The 25387-nt window shown below is 41.4% G+C and overlaps 1 protein-coding gene across 4 annotated transcripts in view; it reads right to left on the bottom strand.

Moving 5' to 3' along the window:
- The window catches only part of usp6nl (USP6 N-terminal like), a 91827-nt gene that overhangs the window by 33050 nt on the left and 33390 nt on the right, over positions 1 to 25387 (bottom strand). The window contains exon 1 of one of the 4 annotated variants that reach the window (XM_061714164.1): positions 21746 to 22095. The exons of 2 other annotated variants lie outside the window; for them this stretch is intronic. In XM_061714164.1, the coding sequence (XP_061570148.1) occupies positions 21746 to 21815 (70 nt within the window). In that variant the 5' untranslated portion in view covers positions 21816 to 22095. Of the gene's footprint in view, positions 1 to 9952; positions 10184 to 21745; positions 22096 to 25387 lie in introns of those variants that run through there. One more of the 4 variants, XM_061714165.1, reaches the window with a different exon arrangement.

Raw genomic sequence — 25387 nt, 5'->3', positions numbered from 1 at the left:
CTTTTATTTCTATTCATTTATTCAAAGAAGGCAGAGGAAGAATCCTCTGTGGATGTTTACACGTGAGCTGGTCCGGCTGAAACCCCCCACTCCTGAAACGGTTTCCTCTCTCGTTACAGCTGTTGCTGCCTCTGTGCACACATCGGATTATTCTAACATCACCGACGTGCTTTGTGTTATTGCAGCTCTCACTAAGCGTGCCAAGAACACACACATGCACACTTCTGAAACGCACGACCCTGCCAGCGGTGGGGGAACAGCAGCGAGCCGGCGTGACCTCACCCTGCAAGAACAACGCGCGCGTTGCCATGAAGACGGACGTCACTGGAGCTCTGAAAGGTTGTCAGTGTTTGCTGAACTTGCTGGCCACTGTGTTGGAGGGCCGGTGTGTTCTCGGCCGCTGCTACACACACTGATAACACGCAAAAACACCTCTCACTTCTCCACGTCCCTCGGGGCTGTAAATCAGAACTTCCAACAACAGTTTATACACAGCTAATGCACGCGTTTCCTGGCTCAGCCGCGTTATGAAGTGGAGGTCATGTTGTGTTTACGTGGAATCTGATCTGCAGCACGTAGAAATGGAGGAAGATCATAAATCAGAGAGGAGCAGCGAGAAGCTGGCTGAGAGCCAGCAGGACAACCCTTGACCATAAAAACACCTGAGGGGAGGAAATATTTACATGCTCCTTAAAGCTGACGAGTGTACAGTAATATCAGTTCAGGTCAACTCTGTCAAAACAAACCAATCAGATCTTTCAGACAACATACTGGAGAATAACGACCGTGGCTCGATGGAAGTGAACCATATCTTTCTGCTCTACAATGTTTCTAGATGGTTTTACAGATAAGGTGAGTTAAACTGAAGCGTACAAATATCTTCAATTTATGTTTCAAGTGATCCTACATATGGATTATTTTGAACAACCACTATTGAGTTCATATTATATTCATATATTACCATACCTCATCATACTTCATTTGTTATTTTTGCATATTCTATTATGTTAAAAGGTGGGGAAGATAAGCTTTATGCTTCAAGCCCAGACCTTTTCGGTCAAAATAATCACAATGTTGACCAGGGACAAACCTGTGGATGTTTGTTATTTTGCTTGTTGATTTTTATGCTTGTGATTGACCGAAATAAATATTAACTAACTATATTGCATGCAAATCAATTAAAGCATTTTCCCAGTTTAGCTCACACTAATATTCCAATGTGATAAATCAAACCAACAGCGAAACAGGCAGAAAGTAATGTGAGAAGTATGAACCAAATTTACTGCTAAACCACCAGTTTGTGGATGAAAGTGCTGCACCTGCTACAAACCAAGAAGATTTCTTCACATCATCATTATCTTACTTCTTATCTTTGAACAGTTTTAAATGCAACTTAAAGGATGGATCCTACAGAGGAAAGAAAATTCCAACTAAATGCTTTTAGGAAAACTGAATTCCAATGCGGCATCAGGTTTTATTGTACATAGGTGCTTTTGGAATCTCTTCCTAGGTCTTATACAGAAGTTTCCATGTGTACATGCCAGCTTTGACAAAACTGACAGGTGCTAGTTTATATACTGCAACTATTTTTATAGTGTCTTTTATCTCCTTTTTCAGAGTAGGACCCTTCTCCACATGAGGGGATCCGTCCACCTGTGATCCAGCTGTACAAGGATTTGTTGAAGAACCCTGAGCCGTTCGGCCCAGATGAGGCCAGAGTAAGGTGATTGGCTGAAGGTGAATATGAAAATCGAGCCCACCAAAGCAACATCTGTGAAGCTCAGGATTTCATAAGCTGGTATGAGAAGGAGGAACTACAGAGTGATTTGATAAGCTGATTTCATACCTCGTCGCGCCATCTGAAGGGGCGTTTTATGTTGTTTAAAAACTGCTCAGTATGGTCATGTGTAATACAAACGCTTAGCTTGGGGGTGTTTGCTTTCCTACAACAAAGCTTAGCTGTCTTGTGAAACTGGTACTGAACCAAGAAGCCAACTCCAGCCCAAAGCTAATCCTCTTGCTGAAAGACGTTCAGTATCTGCCACACAGAGCAGGACTTTGATGTAGCAGTGATTACAGCAACGGCAAAAAAACCAAGCTGAGCTTATCCTGAATACTTTAGCGATAATTTAGCGACAAAGTCACAATGTTATCAAAAAGCATCACAGTCGCTGCTGTGAGGCAGAAACAAGCAAGTCTGTGTATATTTCCACAAAAAAATGTCAGCAAGAAAAGAGCAAACGTATCCCGAATGGAGAAAATTTCCTTTGCCTTTGGCACGAAAAAAAAAAGCATATTTCTTCCTCTCTAGAAACACTGATATCAGCTGCAGGATCAACTACAAACAGCTTTTATCTCAGACTTCTGAAGCTCTTGTTGTGTAACAGTTATGATTCCTTTCCTTTGGTCACTTTTTCAGCCTTTTATTTGACTCCAGTCATTCTCCGACTTCCTCTGAGAGTCTCCGGGGTTCAGCGGGAGGAAAGGCTAAACTTGAACTCTGCAGCGCTCCGAACAAACACGCTTCTCATTGAGCTGGCCAGCATTTTTATGACAGGATAGCCAGTTCCAGTAAAAGCCATGTTGCTGTGGCCTGCCGAGAGCTCGCACAGCAGGAGAAAACCGTCTGGGGACAAATAAACAAATACAGTAACTTTTTTCCCTTTTTCTCCCTCCTCCAGGGAATTCCATGCCAGGAGGCCCTGTGGTTCCCATAGTGAGAGAATGGGGAGGAAATGGGATTCAGTCTTTTATTTGGACCTAAGTGCAGCCTCAATTCAGAGTCCTTTACCGCCATATTAGTATTCCATAGTGGCCAGAGTTTAGTTAAATGCAGTTAGAGGCATTTTCATGCTTGGAGGATCACACTGATGGCCGTGACAAAGCCTTGGTTTTACTTGTGGCTGGTTTGGGAGCGCTTGGTTAGCTTGGGCAGCTCCATGAAGTTTTACAGAAGAGTTTGAATTTACAGGGTTCTTCTTAGTGGCTTTGAAATACATTAAACATCAACAGCTGACAAAAGAAGACTTTTCCGGATGGCAGAGGAAATTTAATTCGATTAACTGCGGTTAGGTAACCAGATATTGAATGAAATCTTTTGCTAATTTTTCTGTTATGACACAGCTTTCCATGTGCTCTGATTTTATCTACAGAGGAGGTTGGTGCCTGCTAGAAACGCGTTTTGACTATAAAGTAGTTGGCGTTTACACTTGTACGTCGCTGTTTGTGTAGCTGGAGTAAATGGGAGTAAATGACAGACATCTTCTTGGAGTATGAGTAGTTTCATGCTGAGCAACCGTAACCTTTACTGACATTACAGCAATTCAGGCTTCTGTCCAGCGAGAAAACGACAAACACTTAGTCGTGGTTGGGAATAAATACAGGGCTGAAAAATAACATGTTTCATCTGCTTTTCCTTTGAAGACGTGGCTGAAGAGTTGCAAAGGAGGAGCAAAGATATTGGATAACTTAAAAAGACTAAATCAGAAAGATCCTGAAGATCTGTGACTACTACTTTGTGTTTACTCGAGCATTATCATTTTTAACCTCGGTAGATTTTTCCCTCTGTAACTGGGTCTACATTTAAAAGACATAACAACCTACATCTACAGCCACTATTTAAATGATGAATTCAAAATATTTTTGCAATAATTAAAAGTGCCAGGCTTACACAGAAACCTCCATTAGTCCAAAACTATCAACCGTTGTTGTCCAAAGGGCAATGATGCTATCATTAACTGTCTTGTTTTGTCCTCAAATCAAGATATTTAACGTCATAGAGCTGTAAACAAACAGGACATACTGAACAACAAAACTGGAACCTAGATCTGCTTCAAGAACCAATCACACCTCCTGTAGCGTGCACAGTAACTGACATGAGTCTTGAATGTTTTCACTTACTCTTTAATTGTTTTTTGAGTGCTCAAATCGCCATTGTATTTCAAAACATTCAAGACATTGGACCCTTGCTTCTGTAGTTTAAATTGTATTAAATGACTATTTCTTGACTGTTTAAGGGAGTCCTGGGGAAACGGTCTGGACCACAAATTACAATCCATCATCCATTTAGAGACTTGTTGACCGGGCAATTTTATTTTAACATTTACCGTAATACTGTAGCTTTGACTTTTGTCTTGGAGAAATCATTGAAGCTTTTTTCTTCTAAGCCCATATTTACAGTCTTCAGGTCTAATGTTTATGTGATTGGAATATATTGTGTTTGTCCTCTTGGATTTTGTTGTTACTCATTTGTCATAAATTAAATATGACAGCAAAGTTTCACAATAAACTAAACGAGGCGCTAAAGCTCTGTGAAAAGGCAATCATAATGGACGATAATCCTCTGAGGCTGTTTCAGAACAATCAGCTTCTTCGTATAGGCATCACCTCGTGACCCGTGACTGGCATCGACTGCAGTCGCTTCAAATTAGAAATAAACTTTGGTGGCAAAATTAAATCTAAGCTTTTAAAATGTGTGTTTTTTTTTTAATACTTATTATTTCTGTTCTTGTGTCAGAGTCACAAAAGCTTTTTCCAGTGTAGAACCGGTCACAACACAACAACTTAAATACGTAAATAGATCCAATACCACAGTTAAAGGGGACCTATTATGGCATTTAATGTTTATTTTAAACAGGCCTTGAATGTCTTAAAAACAAGCTTTTGATTGTTTTTTTCTATATAAATTAGAAATTCAGCCTCTGGGCCATGTCTTTATCTTCACATTCTCTAACCTCATTATCTATGAGGGATTCTGAGTGGGTGAGGAGGCTATGATAATGAGGCTCTGTGCTGATTGGCTGCCTGAATGACGCGATACACCGCTACGAAAAAAAATGGTGGAAGCGCCAGCCGGCGGAGTTAAGCCTGAATTATGGTTCTGTGTTAAATCGACGTAACGCGGAACCATAAATCAGCCTTTACACCGTGTCATGCATGCGATGCGAGCGAGCGTCAGCGACAAAATCAATTCCATTGCTTTATTTTCTATTGGACTGTCCTAACTGGCCACAGCGACGCAGCGACGCAGCGACGCAGCGCGCCGTTTTGAGCTGAACATTTGTCGGACGCCCTGCTTCTATTTTCTTCCTGTTGCTCATGTTGAAAGCCGGTTAAAAGCGCTGTAGGAAACGGTCACGGATGAGGAACGGCTGATCCAGTTAGTTGAAATGAGAAGTTATCTCTATGATACCTCCTCATTTCACTACAAAAACCTCAATAAAGTGGCAGCTGGCTGGAGGGAGATGGACAGAGAGCGTCCGATGTCACGCAGTGCGATACGATAGTCGGACGCTCGCATGCAGTTACACGGTTTTATAGTTGTGGACGTGGTTTCACGCATCGGAGGCCAAACCTCTGCTCCTGTCGTGACGTCACGACAGGAGCAGAATCTGAGCGGCTCGTAGAAGTCACATCAGACTGGACGGCTCATCCGGGCGGCTGTACAGACACTGCAGAATTTGGTTGCTTTCCTCCTTCTCTGAGTTGGCAGGCTGAGGGGAGACCACTTTATATATGTTAAAGCAAGAAAAAAATTTATTTTTCATAATAGGTCCCCTTTAAGTTTAAACCATGACTTTTGACATTTGGAATCTATTTTTAAAGATGATACTCGAAATGTTTACCTCACACTAATGGCAGCATCTATCTGTGATTAACAGAGCTGAACAAAGCTGTGACAGTCAGAACCTGGCAGGATCTTACGGCTGATTTCTCCTTTTGCGAGGTAACCTTGCTGCCGTCGTCCCGCTGAGCTGACCTTCCAGCACTCCTCCCGGAGCTGCCAGTCAGTCCCCAGCGGCGAGGCCGGCTCCAGCCACCCGTCCCCGCCCTGCTGCGATTAAAATGTCCCTGTCCGTCAGTGCGGAGGCCGCCCCCCCTCTGCCCTTCAGTCCTGCTCTTTACGCTGCGTTCACATCACACGGCAAGACCAGTCACCTGAACACACGGTGGTAAACGGACAATTTGTGATGTCAGGTGTCATTTCCCCTCCAGGGTTTTCCAGCTCTTGGCCAAGAAGTTCACGCTGCGTTTTACTTTCTTTTTTCTTCCATCTGAGAGACCGTAAATCTCACTGGGATTTCCATATTCTCACCCGATTTCCGTGTTAACAGAGAACCAAATTAAACAAAATCCGTCACTGAATTCGCAGACATGTTAATGGAACAATGATGACAAGGACATGAAATGAAAACAAGTTTTTAGTGCTGCAGCTTTTTAACAGCTTGCTGTTGCTGACGAACACCGACAATGATGACATGCCCGGATTAATTTGTCCTCATCGTTTCCTTTTCCAGCTGCTGTAATTACCAACTTTTATTCTTTTTGTCGATTGCTCCTCAACTGTAAGTCTTTTCTCCCAACCATCTCCTCTTACAGACTCCATCTGCACACAAACAGAACTAATTATGAAGCAGTAATAGCAGCGCAGCGGCTGACTGGAGAAGAAATTATTTCCCGTCTTCTGTTGCAGCTCCCAGACTTCACTTGATTGAGGTCTGGTGTTTCTGCAGCTTTGGACACAATACAGTCACAACTCATTTGACAAAACAATCACATCCAGACACTCAACTCCACACACAGCTGCCTTATGATGTTACGTTTAGATGGAAATGTTAGATACTTTCACATCTTACATTACGTGGAATTTGAAAAATGCACTTAAACCGTTTAACACAGTTTAACCCTGCAGGTAGACGTTTACCTGTAGACATATGAACTCTAGATGTTTTCAGTTTTTTTACAGCTCAGCCTTTTGAAAATATGTAGCAACCTGACATTTAAAACAGACACAATTGCCACTGCACTCAAAGCACACTTCATTTTTTCAGACCCTTTCCAAGAGGTTTTTGTAGGACTTGAGGATTGATTTTTCTAAGCAATCTGAAAGAAATGGGGGAAAAAAACCACAGCAGTCTGAAAGGAAAAAGTCCTGCTTTCTGAAAAATCTAGGCAATATGTTTTGTACAAGTGTTGTAAATGTTTATTTAACATACATGTACGTCATCTTTAGTAATACTTCCATTTACACCTCTAATTTATGCTTATTTCATACATTTTCCTCAGAGGTTGTCAAGTCTTTAGTGAGCAGTGATACATTTGTTTTCAGAAACCACTCAAGTTTTAAGAAGGTGCTTAAAAGATATACCTGATGTTAACAAAAATTATATTTTAGGACATGTTAAGGACATGTTAATATTTTTTTAACCATTTTAGTGCTACTAGTTTAGAAAGTTGTTTAGCTTCCTTACAACATGGCATACACATGTTTCAGTCACATTAAAACTGCCATCAACAAAGGAATCTGCTTCTAGTCATGTGAATAGCCACCCCACGAGATCCCAAATCTGTTCAAAACTCTTGCTTATCGTCTATTTGTGAGAGGCTGTCAGATGTTAACCTTTTAAAAATCTTTCTGAAACATATAGTTATATGGTCAACATTACAGCTTTGCCAACGTACCCTCACATGCTAGGTGTCTTGGCATAAGTAAATAATAAAAAAATTAGATCATCGCTCTCAATTGGAAGAAAACGGATGCTCCTACAATTGGTGCGTGGTTCAAGGCAATGGCACAATGTAGGTCAATGGAGAAAATAACTTATACACTAAAAAATAAACTTGGGATGTATGAAGAAATCTGGAAACCATTTGATCAATTTATTAAAAAAGGAGACATAGGGGCGCTTCTACGGGAGGACAATGCAGGGCAGGATACCTAAGAAGGAATCTGAAGGATGACAGGAAAAGGGTAATTTTTGATTATTTTGTTTAGGTTATGTATATCTTTAATTTCCTAGAAGTACCACTGGACTGTGTTGTTATTTGGTACTGTTATTAGGTACCAACTTTGGATTGTATAACAAGAAATATGTAAAGAGAGAAGGGATGTGGGATGGGATGGGGGGGTTAAAACTGTTAAGTCAGAACTAGATGTGAAATGTCCTTTATTATAATATTCTGTTTGTAAATGAAAAAACAATAAAGATATTGTTAAAAAAAAAATAATACAAAATTACGTGATTTCTAATCAAAGAGCTGAGAAAAAAGAAAAAAAGGAAACCTGGTTGCAAAGACGTTGCAAATGAAACATGTTTGTGTGTATTATCAATGTCAACTAGTGAAAAAAAAGTTACATTTGCTGCTTTAGCTTTTACAGAGTATGTTGTGGATACAGGAAAACATGAATAATAGTTTAGTTGTCTATTTTTTTGGTTGAGGTGGCTCACCATACATAATCACACCGATGTTCTCAAGTAAAACAACAAAAAAAGTAAATAAATATTTAAAAGGGAACAAGAGCACTCTGAGACTAAACACCTTCATCAGTTCATCGTCATCCTCAACTCCTGCAAGATATTCATAATCCATGTGACTTTTACGAGCCATCCTCCATACCTATAAAATATCCCTTGGCAGATCTTATTTATAAATAAATATGACATGATGCTACACTGGTGGCAACCCCACCCTCAGGCAACGTTACACGCTTCTCTTTGACATGGATCTGCAACATGTAGCACCTTTAAATAAGAAGTGAGGAAGAAGACGTTAACACAGCAGTGCAACCATCAACACACAGACCCAGAAATGTTACTGTCTACACAGCAAACAGCCAAAGAGGCAACTGCAGACACTTTACAGCAACTCATGTTTTATTAATGTGCTTCACAACCAACCTTCAGCCGCCTGCCAATCTGTTTCCCAAGTGAACCGCACTCACCCACAACCGCTGCATGTCTCCAACAATCACACTCTCTCGTCACCCTGATGCCAAGACCGACTCACACACAAAGAGTTTACCTGTTCAACATTTTCCAAAGCATGTTTCTGTCTTCTACTTTTTAATGCTGATGTAGACCGGAGAGGCAAGGTTATGTAAAAAAAGAGGAACGTGTAAAGGCCTGGAATGGCTTTTCAGAAAAACTCAGGCTTCAGGAGGCTGAAGTTTTCAACAGATGTTTCTAAACGTCTATCAAAGGGAGTCTTAAATACATTTTATAGTGTGGCATGACCTATTCTTAGCAAACAGTCGATTCCTGACACCATAGCATCATATTTAGTAGCAAAGCGTTACATCATCATAATAGTTTGGTGTCAAGTGTCTGCAATGGTTTCAGCACTTGCACATTGTCCTGTGGGTGACATCATTCAGTGTTTGTGCACAAAGCTACAAAACACAAAATTACATGCTATCATGTTACTATGTATGTTGTACATTTTAACATGTGAAAGCAGGTCCATAGAGAATCCATGACCACACTTAAATTAAATATTATGTAATGAAATGGTCGTAATGAAAAAAAAGTGAAAATCCAACCAATGACTTCCAGAGAGTCAGTAAGTACAAGTTCCATTTTTTCCTAAGGTTTGACCTGCCAATTATGAATTTTGTCAAATTCAGATTCGATTCCAAAAAATTATAAATCGACTGAATACAGTAACAATTAACCCACAAAAGATGGGGCCTCCTCCACCTGCTTTTTTGTCGTTTTTTTTTGTATCTTGTCATTTTTAGCTAAATTACATATGGTTGTTGCTCCACTTCAGGTTATGTTTAGCTGACAGGCTTCACTAATTGCTATTTTTGTGTATTCAACACTCAGAGACCGACACAGCGACTACATACTTCCTAGTGACTTATCGTTATGTGATCATGATGCACTTACTGTACTGGTCAGATAAGCTTAGTTTACTTATCTTCGTAGCCTTAAAGTTAATTTTGAATCTACACACGATGCCTTAAAAAGTATCAATGCAGATGTGAAACAGATCTAACAGAAATATACACAAAAAACCCAGTTTAAAAGCAGTGCACATACAAACCATTTAAAGCCAAGCAAGACCTTCCCATCACATACCAGAGTATTAAGTAAACAAACAAACTGCATCACTTGTTTTGCAAAAGTAAAACAGTAAATCTGCACTGGGACTGAAGCATCTCGGCTTTCACCTCTTTTCCAGCCATCCACTGGGTCCTCCAGGCGAGCCTTGGTCCGCATCGGTCACAGTTCAGCCCAGGGCAGTAACATTAAAAGACAACCTGAGCTACCTCATCCCGTCACTGCTACGACGCACGGCTCCGCAGCGGCACAAAGGGAGGAAACATGAGCACGGCGAGAGAGAAGTGAGATCAGAGAAGCTGCTGTCACAATGCTCCCGTTTGTTGCAGGAGCCCCGGTGCAGACGGAGAGAAAGAAATCTGACTTCAGGAGCGAGTCATTCCCACTCACAACATTCCCCTCCCATACAAAATGACAACAAGCTCCATTCAGCACATCCCAGACGAGGAGACAGAAGGGACAGAGGGAACGGCTGTTTGCAGGCAACAGAGAAGAGTTTTAGAGATGCTTTCTGTCATGTCACTAGAAGAAAAAAGAAATGCATTCAAGAAGTGCTCATCTTCAGCAAGAGTGGTGTTCCACTCAAACTTCTTTCAAGAGGAGGAATGATGGGAGGAAAAGAGAGAGGGGGGAGTTGATGATAGTTTCATGATAAACAGCCTCCATTAAAACTTCATTATGAAATGGACGCGATGAAGCGTCTTGTGATGTGGTCTATCAAATACAAGAGGGAGGCTGGGTGGAGTCGGGAGGACGGGAATGAGCAACAGGGGGAGAAAGTTGACAAGAAGGGAAAAAAAGTAATCTCGTCATGTTGTCTTTATCACTGCTGCATCGCAACAGGAAATATCTGTGTAAGCGAAGGACGAGCGGAGAAGCTCAAGTGCTGTTATCGCCTCCGAAGCTGCAGGGTCACGTCAAAAAGAGAAACAGGGCGGGGGTTTACTGCTTTCAGCAGTCATCTCCATTTTCTGGAAGTCTATCTCTCGGAGGTGATTGTGAAGGCTGACGTCTTTGAGTGCCAAGGCGCACATATTTTCTCTGGCTGATTTCATTTGGATGGTTTCATGCCACAAAGTCAGCTGCTCCAACATGATGCCAACAGGGAATTTTAAAAAGTTCACAAAAAAAAGCATAATGCTGTCAGATACCGTCTCATCAACAACACATTTCATTATCAAAACAACACAGCTGACAGAGGAACATTTTCATTACAACAGCTAGATTATTTGCTCCTCAAACACTAAGATGCATTTTTGGTTTAAGAGTTAAACATGTTCTCTTTAGTAGATTGGGAGGTGTGAAGGTCTGACAGACGTCACAGAAAGTGAATCCAGTCACTGTTCCTCTGGGGCCCCAAGTGTAACTTCCTCACTGTTTAGAGAGTTTAAACTCAGTTCCTTTTTTTCCTCTGACATGAAAACAGCCTGCACACACACCTACACACACTGCTACTGCCATACACCAGTACTAAACTTGGAGCGATATCTGAGGTTTCTACAGCAGGTATTATTATCCTCTCAGAATGACTGACCCCAATATTTAAACCCCATATAAACAGCAGACTGGGGCCCATTTAAAAGCCTGTATCCTACCGAGCTGACTTAATTAGCTTTCCTGCTCCCACAGTCAACATGTGCAGATGATAAATGTGCTTCTGTGGTTTGAAGTGTTCACACAGCCTCTGGAAATCAAAGCCGTGTGGTTCCCTGATCACAAACAGGGAAGGAGAAGTGAAACCTGACCGCACATTTCTGAACAAAGAAAGGACTCGAATTGTATAGCTGTGAAAAAGATCTGGATGCGGGCAGTAAATGTGTTTAATCTCCAGCATCTTTGGTTTTCGGTGCCACGGCCAGACACAAACACCCATGCACACATGACACAGCTGTGCACTTGACTTTGAAAATCTGCAAACAAATCTGTTAAATTCAGCCCAGAGACCAGCCTGATCCGACAAAGCTGGTATCTGCACATCCTACTGGAACCACGCCAGCCATCATGGCAGTTACCTGTTTGTCATTAACAGGATGGGACAAGTCAGGGCGGATGGCACCAGAAAAACAACTCTGCACATTAACAGCTCTTTTAAAAAACAGGCAGCGATTACACCTGAGGACTAACAAGAATACAAGTTCAACTAATGTGTGTTTTATGTCCTGTGGATTTTTAAATAACTTAAGCTCTATGTCTCATTAAACATATTTTTCCTCATGATTTTTCTCCCTGGTGGAGGGTCTAATCTCCTAATTAGACCCTCGTAATCTCAGCACTCTCACTTGAAGATAAATCATTTGAAACTATTGGACCAGAAACATTTTGCTGCGAGTACTTTTGATGAAGTTGTAGATTACCAGTGGTGGACAGTAACGGAGTAAATTTACTTGAGTACTGTACTTAAGTACATATCCAGAGGATTTGTACTTTACTTGAGTATTCGATTTCTTTGGTACTTATTACTCTTACTTGAATACATTTCCAAGACAAATATTTTTACTTTTACTCAAGTAAATTTCTAGGAAGGCTGAAAAGTACTCGTTACTTTCAGGTCTGCTCTTTTTTCTTCTTCCCTAAAATCCTATTGGACACAAGCTGTTTTTGTCAAAGGAGGAGACCTATCACAGTGCACGCTCTCCACTGGGATGTACGTAAAGCGGAAATACGTCAAGCCTCCTCAAAACGATACCGCCAAAGTAGCCTGCGTTTGTCAAGACAGAGCCGCAAAAAATGGCTAGGAGAAGAAAGACAATCCGCTGAGTCGTCTGAGTCTGATAATGAGCCGGACTCGGAGCAGGGACTTTCACAAAATCCTTGGCCGTATCTTAACTCAATGTTTGAGTTCGACCGAGTAAAAAACGAGGGCACAGACAAACCACAGACATTTATTTTCAAATGTTTATTGTGTCTGCCGAAGCAGAACTACCTCTCTGCTTTGAAATGTATTCTTACTATTACTCTTACTTTTACTTAAAGTAAATTTAAAAGCATTTACTTTTGGATACTTAAGTACCTTTAAAAGCAAGTACTTTTCTACTCTTACTCGAGTAATATTTTGACTGAGCTACTTTTACTTGTAACGGAGTAAATTTTGACCAGTAGTATTTGTACTCTTACTCAAGTACTGGGGTTACAAAATAAAAACGATAGATGGACCAAGGAGTAGGTTCCGGGCTTGTTGGCGTATTACACCAATGTAGAGGCCTGATGGGGAGTTTTCTTTTAATCTTAATGGCTAGTTGGCGAGTTGTGAACCAACACCAGTACTGGCCCAGAACCAGCTTTGGAACTGGTTTGTTGGAAAAGGAGTATTTGAGTCTTATGCGGAGCTAAGATTCATTGCAGCTCCTCGACTGTCCACTAGAGGCCGGCTCAAAAAAAGCGAGTCAATCTCCTATGTTTGAATATCCAACTTTTAGAGCAGAAATAAACAAACTTAAAGCCTGGTTCAACAAAAACAATTTGGTCTCAATCGTTTTCACACTTTCACAATTTCACACCCTGACAACTCTGAGGGATGTGAGAGTTTTGCAGGTCCATCCTTCAGCAGCGCATCAAATCAAGTAAATTTGCTTGAATCAGGCCATAAAAGGGCAAAGGTGGAAACTTCATTGCCCAATTAAGAACCATCATATTAAGCTTGAACAAAAAAGTACTCCCTGGGCTTGGAAAACATCTGGAATTTATCAAAACACAATGACGGTGTGCATTGTGGTCAGATTAATTGGTTTCCTTACCAGCAACAACTCATAAAAAAACAAGTCTGGAGTTGTGTCGGTGCTGTTGGACAAGAAGAGGAGAACGAAGATAGAACAAGTACTGACCTGCACCCCATAGAGAATGTGTGGAAGATTTATAATCGGCAGTACAGACGTAAAATGAACACGAGGAAGGTAGTTGTAATGCTGCGGCTGATTGGTTTAAACAGTCTTGTTCACGTGCTGATTTTAAAGTCGACTGAAAGTGCTTCTGTTGCAGAGGTTTTGTTTGCAGAGAGCTAGCTGCAGTCGGTGGAAGAGCTCCATTATATTAGCACACTTCCAAAACATCAACTGAATCTCAGTAATGTTTAATGGGCTACACAGTCATTTGATACATAATTTAATGAGTTGAGATGTGAAGCAGCAAGCAGGAATCAATACAGTTTGCTAAAGCTGACACAAGCAGTAAAAACGAGCTCAGAAAATGTTCAGACAAGGCCACAGGAGGAAACAGCTTTTTAAGAATAAACTCTGTTCTGCCATGCAAGGTGACAGTAGCCGTATGAGGGGGTGCAGAAGCTTTGCCCTTTAAGGAGGACAGATAGGCAATTAGCCGGCTGCTATCCTGTCCCAACATTAATGCACACTTGCCATGTCTATGGATGATTCACAAGTCAGTATGCAAAAAGGTATTTCATTAGGTGACTGCTGCATTTTCCCGTCTGACTCACTTCCCAGCAGGAAAGAAATGGAATGGAAAAAGGAAAGAAAGACTATCGGACTGGTTGAATAATGCAGCGAGACACTGAGGTGTGAATGGTGCTGACCAGCTAGAGGCTGCAGTACAGCCGACGCAGCAGCAGCAGAGCTTTGCTTTAGGTTTGTTAGGAATCCAAACTGCCCTCCTCCTGCGAAGATAAGTGCTGCTGCAGGAAAATCCTGACAACGTTCAGTGAGACCGCAGAACCTCCCAGAAGACACGTCACATTCACAGAAGGCAAGGCCCTGCAGGGTTTGATCTTGACCCGATCACAGGAAGTGACAATATAAATATATCTAAATCTTATATATACAAAACACTTGCCACATGGCTTCAGGATGAGGTGGTGGCCGCTGTGTGTCAAGACAATAAGTGTGTATGTGCATATCCAAGTCCATGTTTATTGGGTTGTGTAGCCTGCAATATTAAGTCATTGATATCTTTAAGAGGTGGAGGATTAAAGTTTCACTGTGAGCAGGTTAGAACAAAAACTGCACACAAGCAAAATAATCTGTAGTTAATAATTCATGCGGTGAAGATGGTGAACAGTCTCAGCTACCTTTATGCTTCACTGAAACAGAAGCCACAAGTTTTCCCACAGCGGCATCCTAGAAGCTCACAATGTGGACACATGATAGCACCGTAGGCAGAAAAAACTAAACAGTTTGTGGAGTAACCAGGTCAGGACTTTTGCTACTACAGTTTTTAGATCCACACTTGTACTTTTAAAATAAAAACAGATATATAATTGCAATGAAAACTGAGCGGTCAGACTTGACATGGACATGAAGCCGAGATCAGACGTCCAAATGTGGGTTTGGCTTGCAGGAGGTCTTCCAGTGTCATGAAACGGATCACAAAAAGATCTCATAATGCAGACGTGGAGTGTTTTCCGCTTGGCCTTTTGTATTTTGAGCTCAGGTGTACATCAATGTTTTTAATACCCGTGTTGTCAACAGTAGAAAATCATCACCAAGTGTTTTCCAGGGTTCCTTTTTCAGTAAATTATTATTTTTTCTTTCACAAGTCTGTAAATGCATCATCTTTTCAGTGCCATCTGAATGATACAAAAATCTACAGTTTGCTTTTCCATTACATTCCACGTCCTGGATGCTTCATCTAGACACCCATCCAGACTATTTTCAGCCATGGAGAATCTCCCGCTGTGAAGTCTGAAGTGAACTGCAAATGTGTGGCAAGTTCCCACTCAGTTCTACTGACATCGCTGGTATTCACTCCAGCGTTTCACAACTCACTTGAGTGAGAGGGACAAAAATGTGCTGCAGGATTCATTAAGAACATTCATCATCCACCCATCCATCATCCGCATCCATCCACACTGATGTGAAGAAAGAGACATTCCCCAAAAAGCAACAAGTTTGCATCCCTGCATATTAACTCAATACTAACGAGAAATTTAATTTCTTCTGTCATTATCTACAAGAGGGAGCTACATCCACACTGAAACAACGATGGGCTCATTTCCTACATGAAGTGGCGCCTCAGTGGTTTGGAGCATTTTTGTTTCATGCCAATTTTTTTGTTTATCTGGAGTTGAAATTAATAAAGGCTGCAGCAGAAAATAAAACTATGTGCTTTGAAAGCATTATTTAAAACATTCTGCAGTATCTCCAAGCTTACCAGCTTGTGTTTTACTGACTTCACTCATATCCTGAGAGAACTGCAAAATTATGCCTAAACATGACTTGGTTCTGTGTGAATGAATCACACAAACGTGGATACAGGAGGTAAATTCCAACATATTGAGGTAATGAATACTTCTACTACAGTGAAACGACAAACAGAAGTAATTGAGGGCTTCCGTTGAACAGAATGACAGTTCATCTCCAGAGCAAGGGTCACAGTAAGCCAGCCCAGCGACTGTTCAGAAACGAGACTGCACTCGATAGTCATGTGCTGTACCATTTATTATCATCAGACACGCCCTTGGACAAGTTCAAATTGAGATGCAAGCTCTGATTCTGAACATATTTTTACACCTACACACACAATCAGATCTACTGTCATCCACACCCACAACATTCATGACACTTCAACAGTCCCTCCAGTCTTGGGAGGGATAAAAAGGAATCCATGCATCCGTTATGAAAATGAAAATATTTATTACTTATATCTCAGCTGTAAGACACACAGAAATCCAGCTTTCAAGTTTTCAAAATAGGAAAACTTTTCAGCAGAATTTGGTTTCGTTTCATTTGTTATTTTTCATCGTGTTGGCACCAGTGTGTACTTGCCGCATCATGCTGCTTTGTTTTAATTTGTGAATTATAATACAACGGTGCCATAATCACTGAGATGTGACTAGGATGTGATCTTAACTACCAACTAGGGTTATGTTGTGCCATCCTGTGTTGAGAGAATTTGGCCATGATTAATGCAGGTTTTTTTCTGCAGCGATTTGTTAAAATGACTGCTGGGAAGAAAAAACCCAAACAATAGAAACGCCGACTGCCTGATGAACTCTAATTACGATGACTGTATATTGCAGCGCAAACTGCTCCGTTTAATCAGTCACAAGGGTACAACATGAGACGGGGCTTCTCTGGTTGTAATGTTGTACTGGGTAAGGTATAACTTAATGAGATTCATTGTTGTGATTTGAATCACAATTTGCAGCAAATGCACTGCAAAGCTGCAAGTGAACTGATTAAAATACCAGCAAATATGTTATCACATTACTCAGCGCGAGATCTCGACAACATCTGCTCGCACCGTGCAGCCAGCCATTGGCGCAACACCTTCAAGGCACTGCAGCGAGCGTGTGATTTCATGCACGTGGGCTCGTCTTGTATCTGTTGGATGCCTGCATCATTCCAACTCATCAGCAGGGCAGATGGATGGAGATAAAAGACGGGAGCCAAATGCCAAGTGAGAATAGTTCCAAATGTTCCTATAACAAATTTGTTGGCTTTCAAAGCCAGTCTAAATTTTCCTGGGATTGACAAAATAGACCCCAAAGTTAAATCCCATAAACAATCAGATGAGGAATTTCCAATTTAATAAAAAGGAAGCAATGGCACTGACAACATTTCTGTTCAAAAATAGTTAACATGTTATTTTCCTGAAGTCTCATAACACTTGAAGATTAATATGATTTTGTCCTCTGGCCAAAAATCACAACAATGATTTACGAACCCAAGCTACAAGCCTAACTGTGTGTGATTTAAAAGGTTGTTTTCTAAGTGTGCTCATTGGGTTATACTTGATTTATGGCAGCACATTTGTACCTGTTGATGTCAAGGTGAAGGCTTATGGGAATTTTTCCAATGCAGATGCAGCAAAGATGGGTGCATCAAAAGTATAGCACTCCTTGTTGCGGCCCTCTGCAGAAGTTGAACACTAAATGATAGTTGCAGAGTTGAACTGGAAAGCGGAAGAGGAACAGAGCCACACATTTTCAGTCATTTAAAAATGATATGATGAAACTGCAGCATTTAAAGAACTGTTGCCATGCATTTTAAGTCTTAATGGCTAGCTTATGCTACTGTGTTGAACTGAAACCATGGTTGGGAACCCTACACCACAGCCTCACCAGCAACTCCTGAGAAATTTACAAGGACTCTTTTCAGACCTTGCATTAAAATGCGTCCAAGGAAATCCAATCACAGGCGCCCAATGCTAATGCGAGGTCTGAACACATTCCACTCCAGTCACTCAGGACATATTTGAAGAAGGCATATGTCCACATTCTCCATTTAGTTTGAACATGATAGTGTCCTAGGATGGATTCAGAGACCACCTACTAAACCAATGTCACTAGGGTTAGGCCATGACTCATTTGATTTAGCGCATGAATGACTGCAATAAAGTCCTCATGTTTGTGGTGAGTTTTGGGGAGGAATAAAAACTTTTGAGTGGACTTTCTTTGTCTTTCTTTGTCTTGCTCCTTTTTGTTTGTTGTTTCTGGCTTTTTTTCCCTCTGAAAGGTACACCAAAATAACTTGGCACCAAATTAGTTGATGTTTGCAAGTGAAAAAAACATCAGTTTTCATTTGCATGTATATTGAGATGGTCAGATCCGATGATTCAAGACGCATTAGAGACACATGTTAATACTACACATCAACACATGCGCTGGGCACCTGGAATCTGATTTCTTAGGATGCATTTCAACGCAGGGTTTGAACAGGGCCTATATAACCGGTCGACAACTGGTCCAGCTGTTAGCATTTCAATTCCTGGTACTCCTTTTCTACTACCTTTCTGCTTTACTGCTGATTATCAGCTCCACCGACATGAGTTTAACTGTTTCGGTTGTTGTGTCTGAGGTTCATGAAGGTACAAACAAAAGGAAGATCAGCACTGCGACCTGGAGGGTGCAAACAAGAACCCACACCCCCAACTAGTGTGTGACGATGTGATAACAGGGTGGTGCAAACACAACACTGCACAAGTATAATTGTCATGTTATGTGAAGCTGTGAAGCGTAAATCCACTGGAGCTGGACACGTCTGCAACATGTTTCAGCCGTAAAGTGGTATCCAAGTCAGCATTTACAGACACAGGAACTATTTTCTGCTAAAAATATCCAGCTAAATTACTTTTTACAAGCGCATCAGCAAGAGCAGATGAGCCACAAGATCACAACAACTTCAGCCAACACTCCACAGCCTTGTTTACACACTCTAACCGAAAGAGGGGTTGATACACAGTTTAGATGTAAAATAAATTGGAAAAAAATTTAAAACGACTAAATTTACTGAACAACTGGGTGGGAAGCATCCTAATGACTGGTCTTGACAACTTTAATCATCTTTAAAAAATGTAATTGTCTTTGCACTCTCCGTCACAAAGAGGTTCTTTCAGATCAATGAGTAACAACAGAAGGCTGCAACAGGTAGCGTCTGCAAAGCTGTGTGGACCACCAACGCACACACAAAACGTAGTACCACGGCGAGGCCAGCAGTTTATAAATTAAAGCTGCTATAAAAGCCAGATGGCAGGAGGCTTTCCCTACCTGCGTAAAAGCTATTAAAATGAATTCCTCTCATTTACGAAGGAGGTAATATACGTGGGTCTGTACCGCAGAGCACTTCAGAGTGCTGGGATTCGGAACTGGAGGTAATGGTCTGCTTTATGAAGCCAAGGGACTCGCCTCGTTTTTTCTACGAGAATAAAGCATTTTCTGATAAATCAGTCTGGATGAAAGGTAGCAGTTGAAAATCCATTTTCACAGAGACATTCAAGCCAAATTAGCACGCAGACATAGAAATATGAATTAATGAAATCCAAGTGCTCAGAAATTGTCATCATAAATAATCATCAATGTTGAAAATTACCACAGATTTCAGGCGAGACCTGCCTGTCATCTCCTCATTAGATTTATGCTAATTCCCCCTGTGGCAATAATGAGGTTCTGTTTTTATTTAAAGAGCACTAAAGCAAGAAGTCAGCAAGCTGATGCCTACTTGTGTGAGTAAAAACGTGCAGCTGCAACAATATAAACGCTTCTTTTCTGGCGATAGCGGAGATGGTGGATCACATAAAGAGTGATCCAATCAGAAGACAAGACAAGGGGTTAAAGATCACAGCGATTCCATTTCCCCGAGCAGCACACTTCATTATTCATTGCACACCCGAGAAATGCCTTTGCAAGACACACACAAGTGTACACTCATGTCCCACAACAACAAAGCTATTACAGGGATAGCTCCAGGGGAACATCCCTCCCATTCTAACAAATGACACATGACACAGCTAAAAGTTTAACCTTATCCACAACGGCATTCACTCCAAAACAATTAACTTGTGCAGCGTCACTTTCAACATATGAAGCAAATCTTGATTTAAAAACTTTGTATTTTCCAGGACTGATCGGCCTTATTCTGATCAGCCTATATTCTTAGAGCTAAAGGAATTAAAGTTGAACCAATATTTGGTTTATACTGCTTTGCACAACCAGATATTTAAAAAAAAAGTGAGCAACATGACCTGAAAATTTAAGAGTCCAGCCGGTGCTTATAAAATCTGACATCATGGTCATCTATGGGAAAGTGGCGGACTGTTCCCTTTTGATTGGAGATGAGCAGTTTGGGAATATTGGGCCTTGTTCAGACCTTGATTTTACTACTGCAGAGGGAAATAGTTTTAGCTATGATGTCAGGAGATGCAGATCCGACACACATCCAGCTGTTGCGGAGCATCTCCAACACAGAATCTCTTGCTGTGAAATGGACGTAGGAAAATCCACCATTGGCACATTGGCCCAATAAATATCTGTTTAGATGTTAACTTTCTTTATAACATACCACTAAAAGCATTAACTTCACAAAACTGAATCCTGACAGATTGTAACCATAATAACGTATGCAACTTCAGTCAACGTGTATCGATACCGTGAACACTGCAGGTCAGCTACCACCGGGGGCTGATACATTCACCGTAAAATTGAGTTGATCCTATAGTTATTTGTTTCAAATGGGGTAAAATGATGACCTGATCCTCAGTTTTCATACACGCCTCATATTAGTCTATCCTTCCAAGGAGCTCGTCACACCTTCCCCCAGACATACAGTACTTGTAGATTTTGTATCTATGAATCAATGATTTAGCAGCTATGAGACAAGTATGTGCAGTGTAGGTTGTCTCCCTCTACAGAAAAACATACATTGATAGTTGTGTTTAGGAATGGGCGATATTTTACCGTTCACGATATACCGTCAAAAAAATTCCTCACGATAAGAATTTGTCATCTCGCGGTAAAAACGATAAATTCCCGTTGATGACGTTTTTGTGTAAGGCTGATTTATGGTTCTGTGTTAAATCCACGCACAACGTACGTGAAGGAAGGAAGGAAGGAAGGAAGGAAGGAGAGAGCAGGAGGAAAGAAGGAAGGAAGGGAAAAAAGAAGGAAGGAAGGAAGGAAGGAGAGAGCAGGAGGAAAGAAGGAAGGAAGGGAAAAAAGAAGGAAGGAAGGAAGGAAGGAGAGAGCAGGAGGAAAGAAGGAAGGAAGGAAGGAAGGAAGGAAGGAAGGAAGGAAGGAAGGAAGGAAGGAAGGAAGGAAGGAAGGAAGGAAGGAAGGAGAGAGCAGGAGGAAAGAAGGAAGGAAGGGAAATTAGCCTGAAAGAAAGAAAGAAAGAAAGAAAGAAAGAAAGAAAGAAAGAAAGAAAGAAAGAAAGAAAGAAAGAAAGAAAGAAAGAAAGAAAGAAAGAAAGAAAGAAAGAAAGAAAGAAAGAAAGAAAGAAAGAAAGAAAGAAAGAAAGAAAGAAAAATTCCCGTTGACGTTTTTGTGTAACAAACATGGTGGATCTGAGAGCGAGATAGATTTATAGTTGAAAAGATGGAGTTGAATTGGTATTTTTTTTATCGTCATTTTTATCGTTATAGGGATAAATGCCAGAAATTATCGTGATACATTTTTTAGTCCATACCGCCCATCCCTAGTTTTGTTGCAGTTAAAATAGTGGATAAAAGAATATACACACCTCCAAATCTGGCTGCTGTCCTGTGTCTCGACGGCGACACAAGCTCCTTAACTATCTGGAAAACCTGCATTCTCAAAGGGAGGTGTGAGAGGAGGCTGTCGGAGGTGCCACATGGCCGTGGCAGCTCTCACCCCCCACAACCTCATACCTCCTCAGCTCCACCTGGGGACTTGTCTCCTGACACACAGCATGACTCCAAGGCTTGTTGGCGGGGAATCTTGGGTTATTAAAAAAAAAGGCAAAGAGCAAAGAAGGATGTTTCTGTCCCAGAATGTGGTCCTTGCTGCTGGTTTGGTGTCTGCTGCTCCAGGACTTCAGTAACAGTTTTTCATCCAGATTTCAAAACAGGCTGATGACCAGCTGATAGCACCAGTCTCTGAACACGGACGTACGGCGGCAGCAAACACAAAAACAGGGTATGAAGCTTCACCTGCTTTCAGCGCTCCCCTCAGATCCACATGACACAGCCGAGCCCTCAACTTAACTCCTGGCAGTGAGTGAAAGTAGCAGTGGATGTTCGGTGGCAGCACAGGCTCCAATTGAATGTGCTCATCCTGCGTGTGATGCCTGTGTTGTGTCGCTCAGCTGGAGCACACAGTCCTCACACTGGCAGTAGGAAAAGCAGTCTTCTCTTTTTCCCTTTTTCCTCTTTTTTTCCCTGACCGTTTCTTCCCCTGCGGCTCCACCACACAAACCACCTGGTTGGTGCAGATCAGTAGATGCACAGGGATGATGCCACTCTACTGCCCAACTCCCTCCTTTTCAGATCCCCCTTTCTTTTGTCCGCTCAACCATCCCTTTCTTCACCATCACCCTGTCATCACTCGTCCTGCAATAGCTGGCTGCTTCGTTCGCACTGCTCTCTTCCCATCCTCTAAATTCAAATTAATGAGCGCCTCCACTCACCCACAGCATCTCTGTCCCTCCCTTTCTCTGCTTCCCAGCACTCCTCTCCACTCTCCCCCTCCTCATTGTATCCCTCTCCGTATCAGCACCCCCCCTCTCCTGTATGTCTACTGTGAAAGTGTGAAACATGAGCAGAATGTAAAAGGGAAAAAGGGCATGTGTTCATGAACAGTGATGATTTGCACCCACCAGCATCAGTCACGCTGCCATCCAGAGGTTACGCCCTGTCACACACTCAAACCGCCATTCTCCTTGTAATCATTCCCTCAATGTGATCGTTAATGTCACAAAAAAGGTTGTTCAAGTAGGTTTTCAGTAAATCACAAATAAAATTAGGCCCGTTAGATCCAAATACATTCTTCTTCCTGTCATCTCTCCAGTTTTTGTCACTCTTCTCCTTTCCATCTGGCCATTACTGCATCTCTAATCAGCACCAACACTCCACGTCCTCTAGTTTTATTTCTCTAGCTGCATCATATTCTCAAAATAAGTACACTCCTCTTGATGTAATTCAATCCCCACCACGATTTGGGTAAAAGCCATTTCCCCCAACTAAGTGTTGTTACAACACTTGTTCAACCAGTTTATTGTCACACCAGTTTAGCACCAAATCTTAGGACTGCTTGCTCCGGTCATCAAGTGAATAAAGCTGGTCATCTTGTGAAGATGTGGGTTCCTGACATTCAGGATACTCCCTTGTGTTTATACCCCAGAAAATCAGAGATCCGTCGAAGGCAGGTCATAGTCACTTTTATCTCCTGCATGTGGGAATGTGGTGATGGACCGATTTTTGCGATGAGGAAGAACATTTATGTAGGGCTACAACAAATACCATTTTCTAGGATCCAGAGCTTCAGCAGATGTTCAGCGAATATTTGTAGCCAAGTTCTACCATTGTCTGGTTTACCAGCAAAGATTAACTCTGTGCAGCACAGAGGTGGCTAGTCTTGTATGGGTATCAGAAAACTAATGCCGTTAGTTTGTGGTGTAAAAGCTTCACAACCTCAATCCAACCCAACAGTGGGGTGAACTCCACATGTTTGATGTAAAGAGGCTGCCCTCGTCTGCTGGGCAGCGCTTTGTGGGATGTGAAGGTGCACATAAACATGGCAAAAGAACATCTCGCCAGCAGTCATGGACAAAACGATTTCCAGTCGCAGTAGTGTTTCATTTACAAACCATATAATCTGCCTGAGTGCCACAAATAAACAATTTAGAAATTAAAATGTTCACGCCAGTGTCAAAAAACAGTTGTTGTTCAGGCTGGTTGTCATGGAAAAGTGATACTCCGCCCATCTCATCTTGCCAATGACAGTACCAACCCTGGTCACACGGCTTGAGTGAAAACATTTATTAACAGACAACTGAGAAAAAAGAAATCTTACAACGTAATTAGTAACAAATGTTTGAAAACAACCTAAAAGAACTGTGAAAAATTGAAATTTTTCTGGAAAGATGTACATTCAGTTTTGACAAAGGTACTTGGATATGAGATTCCATTAACATGTACTATCTTATACTTGTGTAATATTGCAACGGTAGTGCAGGCAGAGGATCACTGGTTGGTTAAGACGCTCCTTACAGCTGCTAGGAAAACCATCACTAGAGCCTACTTTTAAACAGTGGCTGGATATTATTAAAGAAATATGGACGATGGAAAGACTGACCCATATCCTGAGTCTGAGGGAAGGGCTATCTGAGAAGAGATGGCAAAAGTGGACATTTTTTCTACAGAAAGCATAAGGATGCGGACCTCTTTTTTTTTCTTCCTCTTTTCTTTTTTTTTGGATAGATTATTAATGTCCTAACCCACAAGTTTATGTTTGTTTTTCTACTTTTTTTTTTTATTTGTTTGTTTGTTGCACGGTGAATATACAGATAATTTTTGTGATCTGGTAAAAATGTGCAGTTGTAAAAAAAAAAAAAAAACTGAAAATCTAATAAACACAAAGTGACAAAAAAAGAAAACAACCTAAAAAATGGAAATAATGCTACCGAAAAATGTCTCAACAATTGAAAATATACAATAAAATAAGCCTCCTCTGCAGCTCCAACCATAGATCATTTCCTCCTTTATCTTTATTGTATCTGTACAAGATGACAAGTCATCCAAAAGTGACCTCATGTGATATTTCACACAACTTCAAGGTAAAAGAACAGACTACACCACTGCTGCTAACTGCCACGTGGGCGATGTACGCACAAACACACACACACACACACACACACACACACAGCGCTCCCATCGAAGGACAGTGCAGCATGCCGGTAAGAGAGGCAGCAGAGAAAAAACACAGGTAAATGGCTTCATCTTTTACGCTAATGGAGTCTCTATAAAACACTCAGTTCAGATGAACCACATGCTTTCTGTCCTAAAAAGCACGCGCCTTTTCGATTTTTACTCTAATGACACACATTCTGATACACAGCAGTACAAACAAGTGCAATGTGCTACATGATGCTCGTGTGATGAAGTGTGTCTGTGTTTGTACCCTCTGGCATTGAGTCAGAAAGTCTAATTACTGCGTAGCTTGACTGACTCTGCAGCTGCTGTTGCTATGCCTCAGACCCACTGTTGCTAGGCTGTGACCTCGCTAAAATGAGGTGAACGTCTGGCCTTTTACAGAATCAACCGCGACCACCTTTTAGAGTGTGCAGGCTTTTACCCACGCCTACATCCAACGAAAATCAGCAACACAAAAGAGACTGGAAATGCATTACATGCATCAAAACAAC

Source organism: Cololabis saira, chromosome 23 (genome assembly GCF_033807715.1).
Source record: "Cololabis saira isolate AMF1-May2022 chromosome 23, fColSai1.1, whole genome shotgun sequence".
Lineage (NCBI taxonomy): Eukaryota > Metazoa > Chordata > Actinopteri > Beloniformes > Belonidae > Cololabis > Cololabis saira.
Note: the sequence above shows the minus strand (reverse complement) of the source record. Positions and strands in the feature narration are given on the sequence as shown.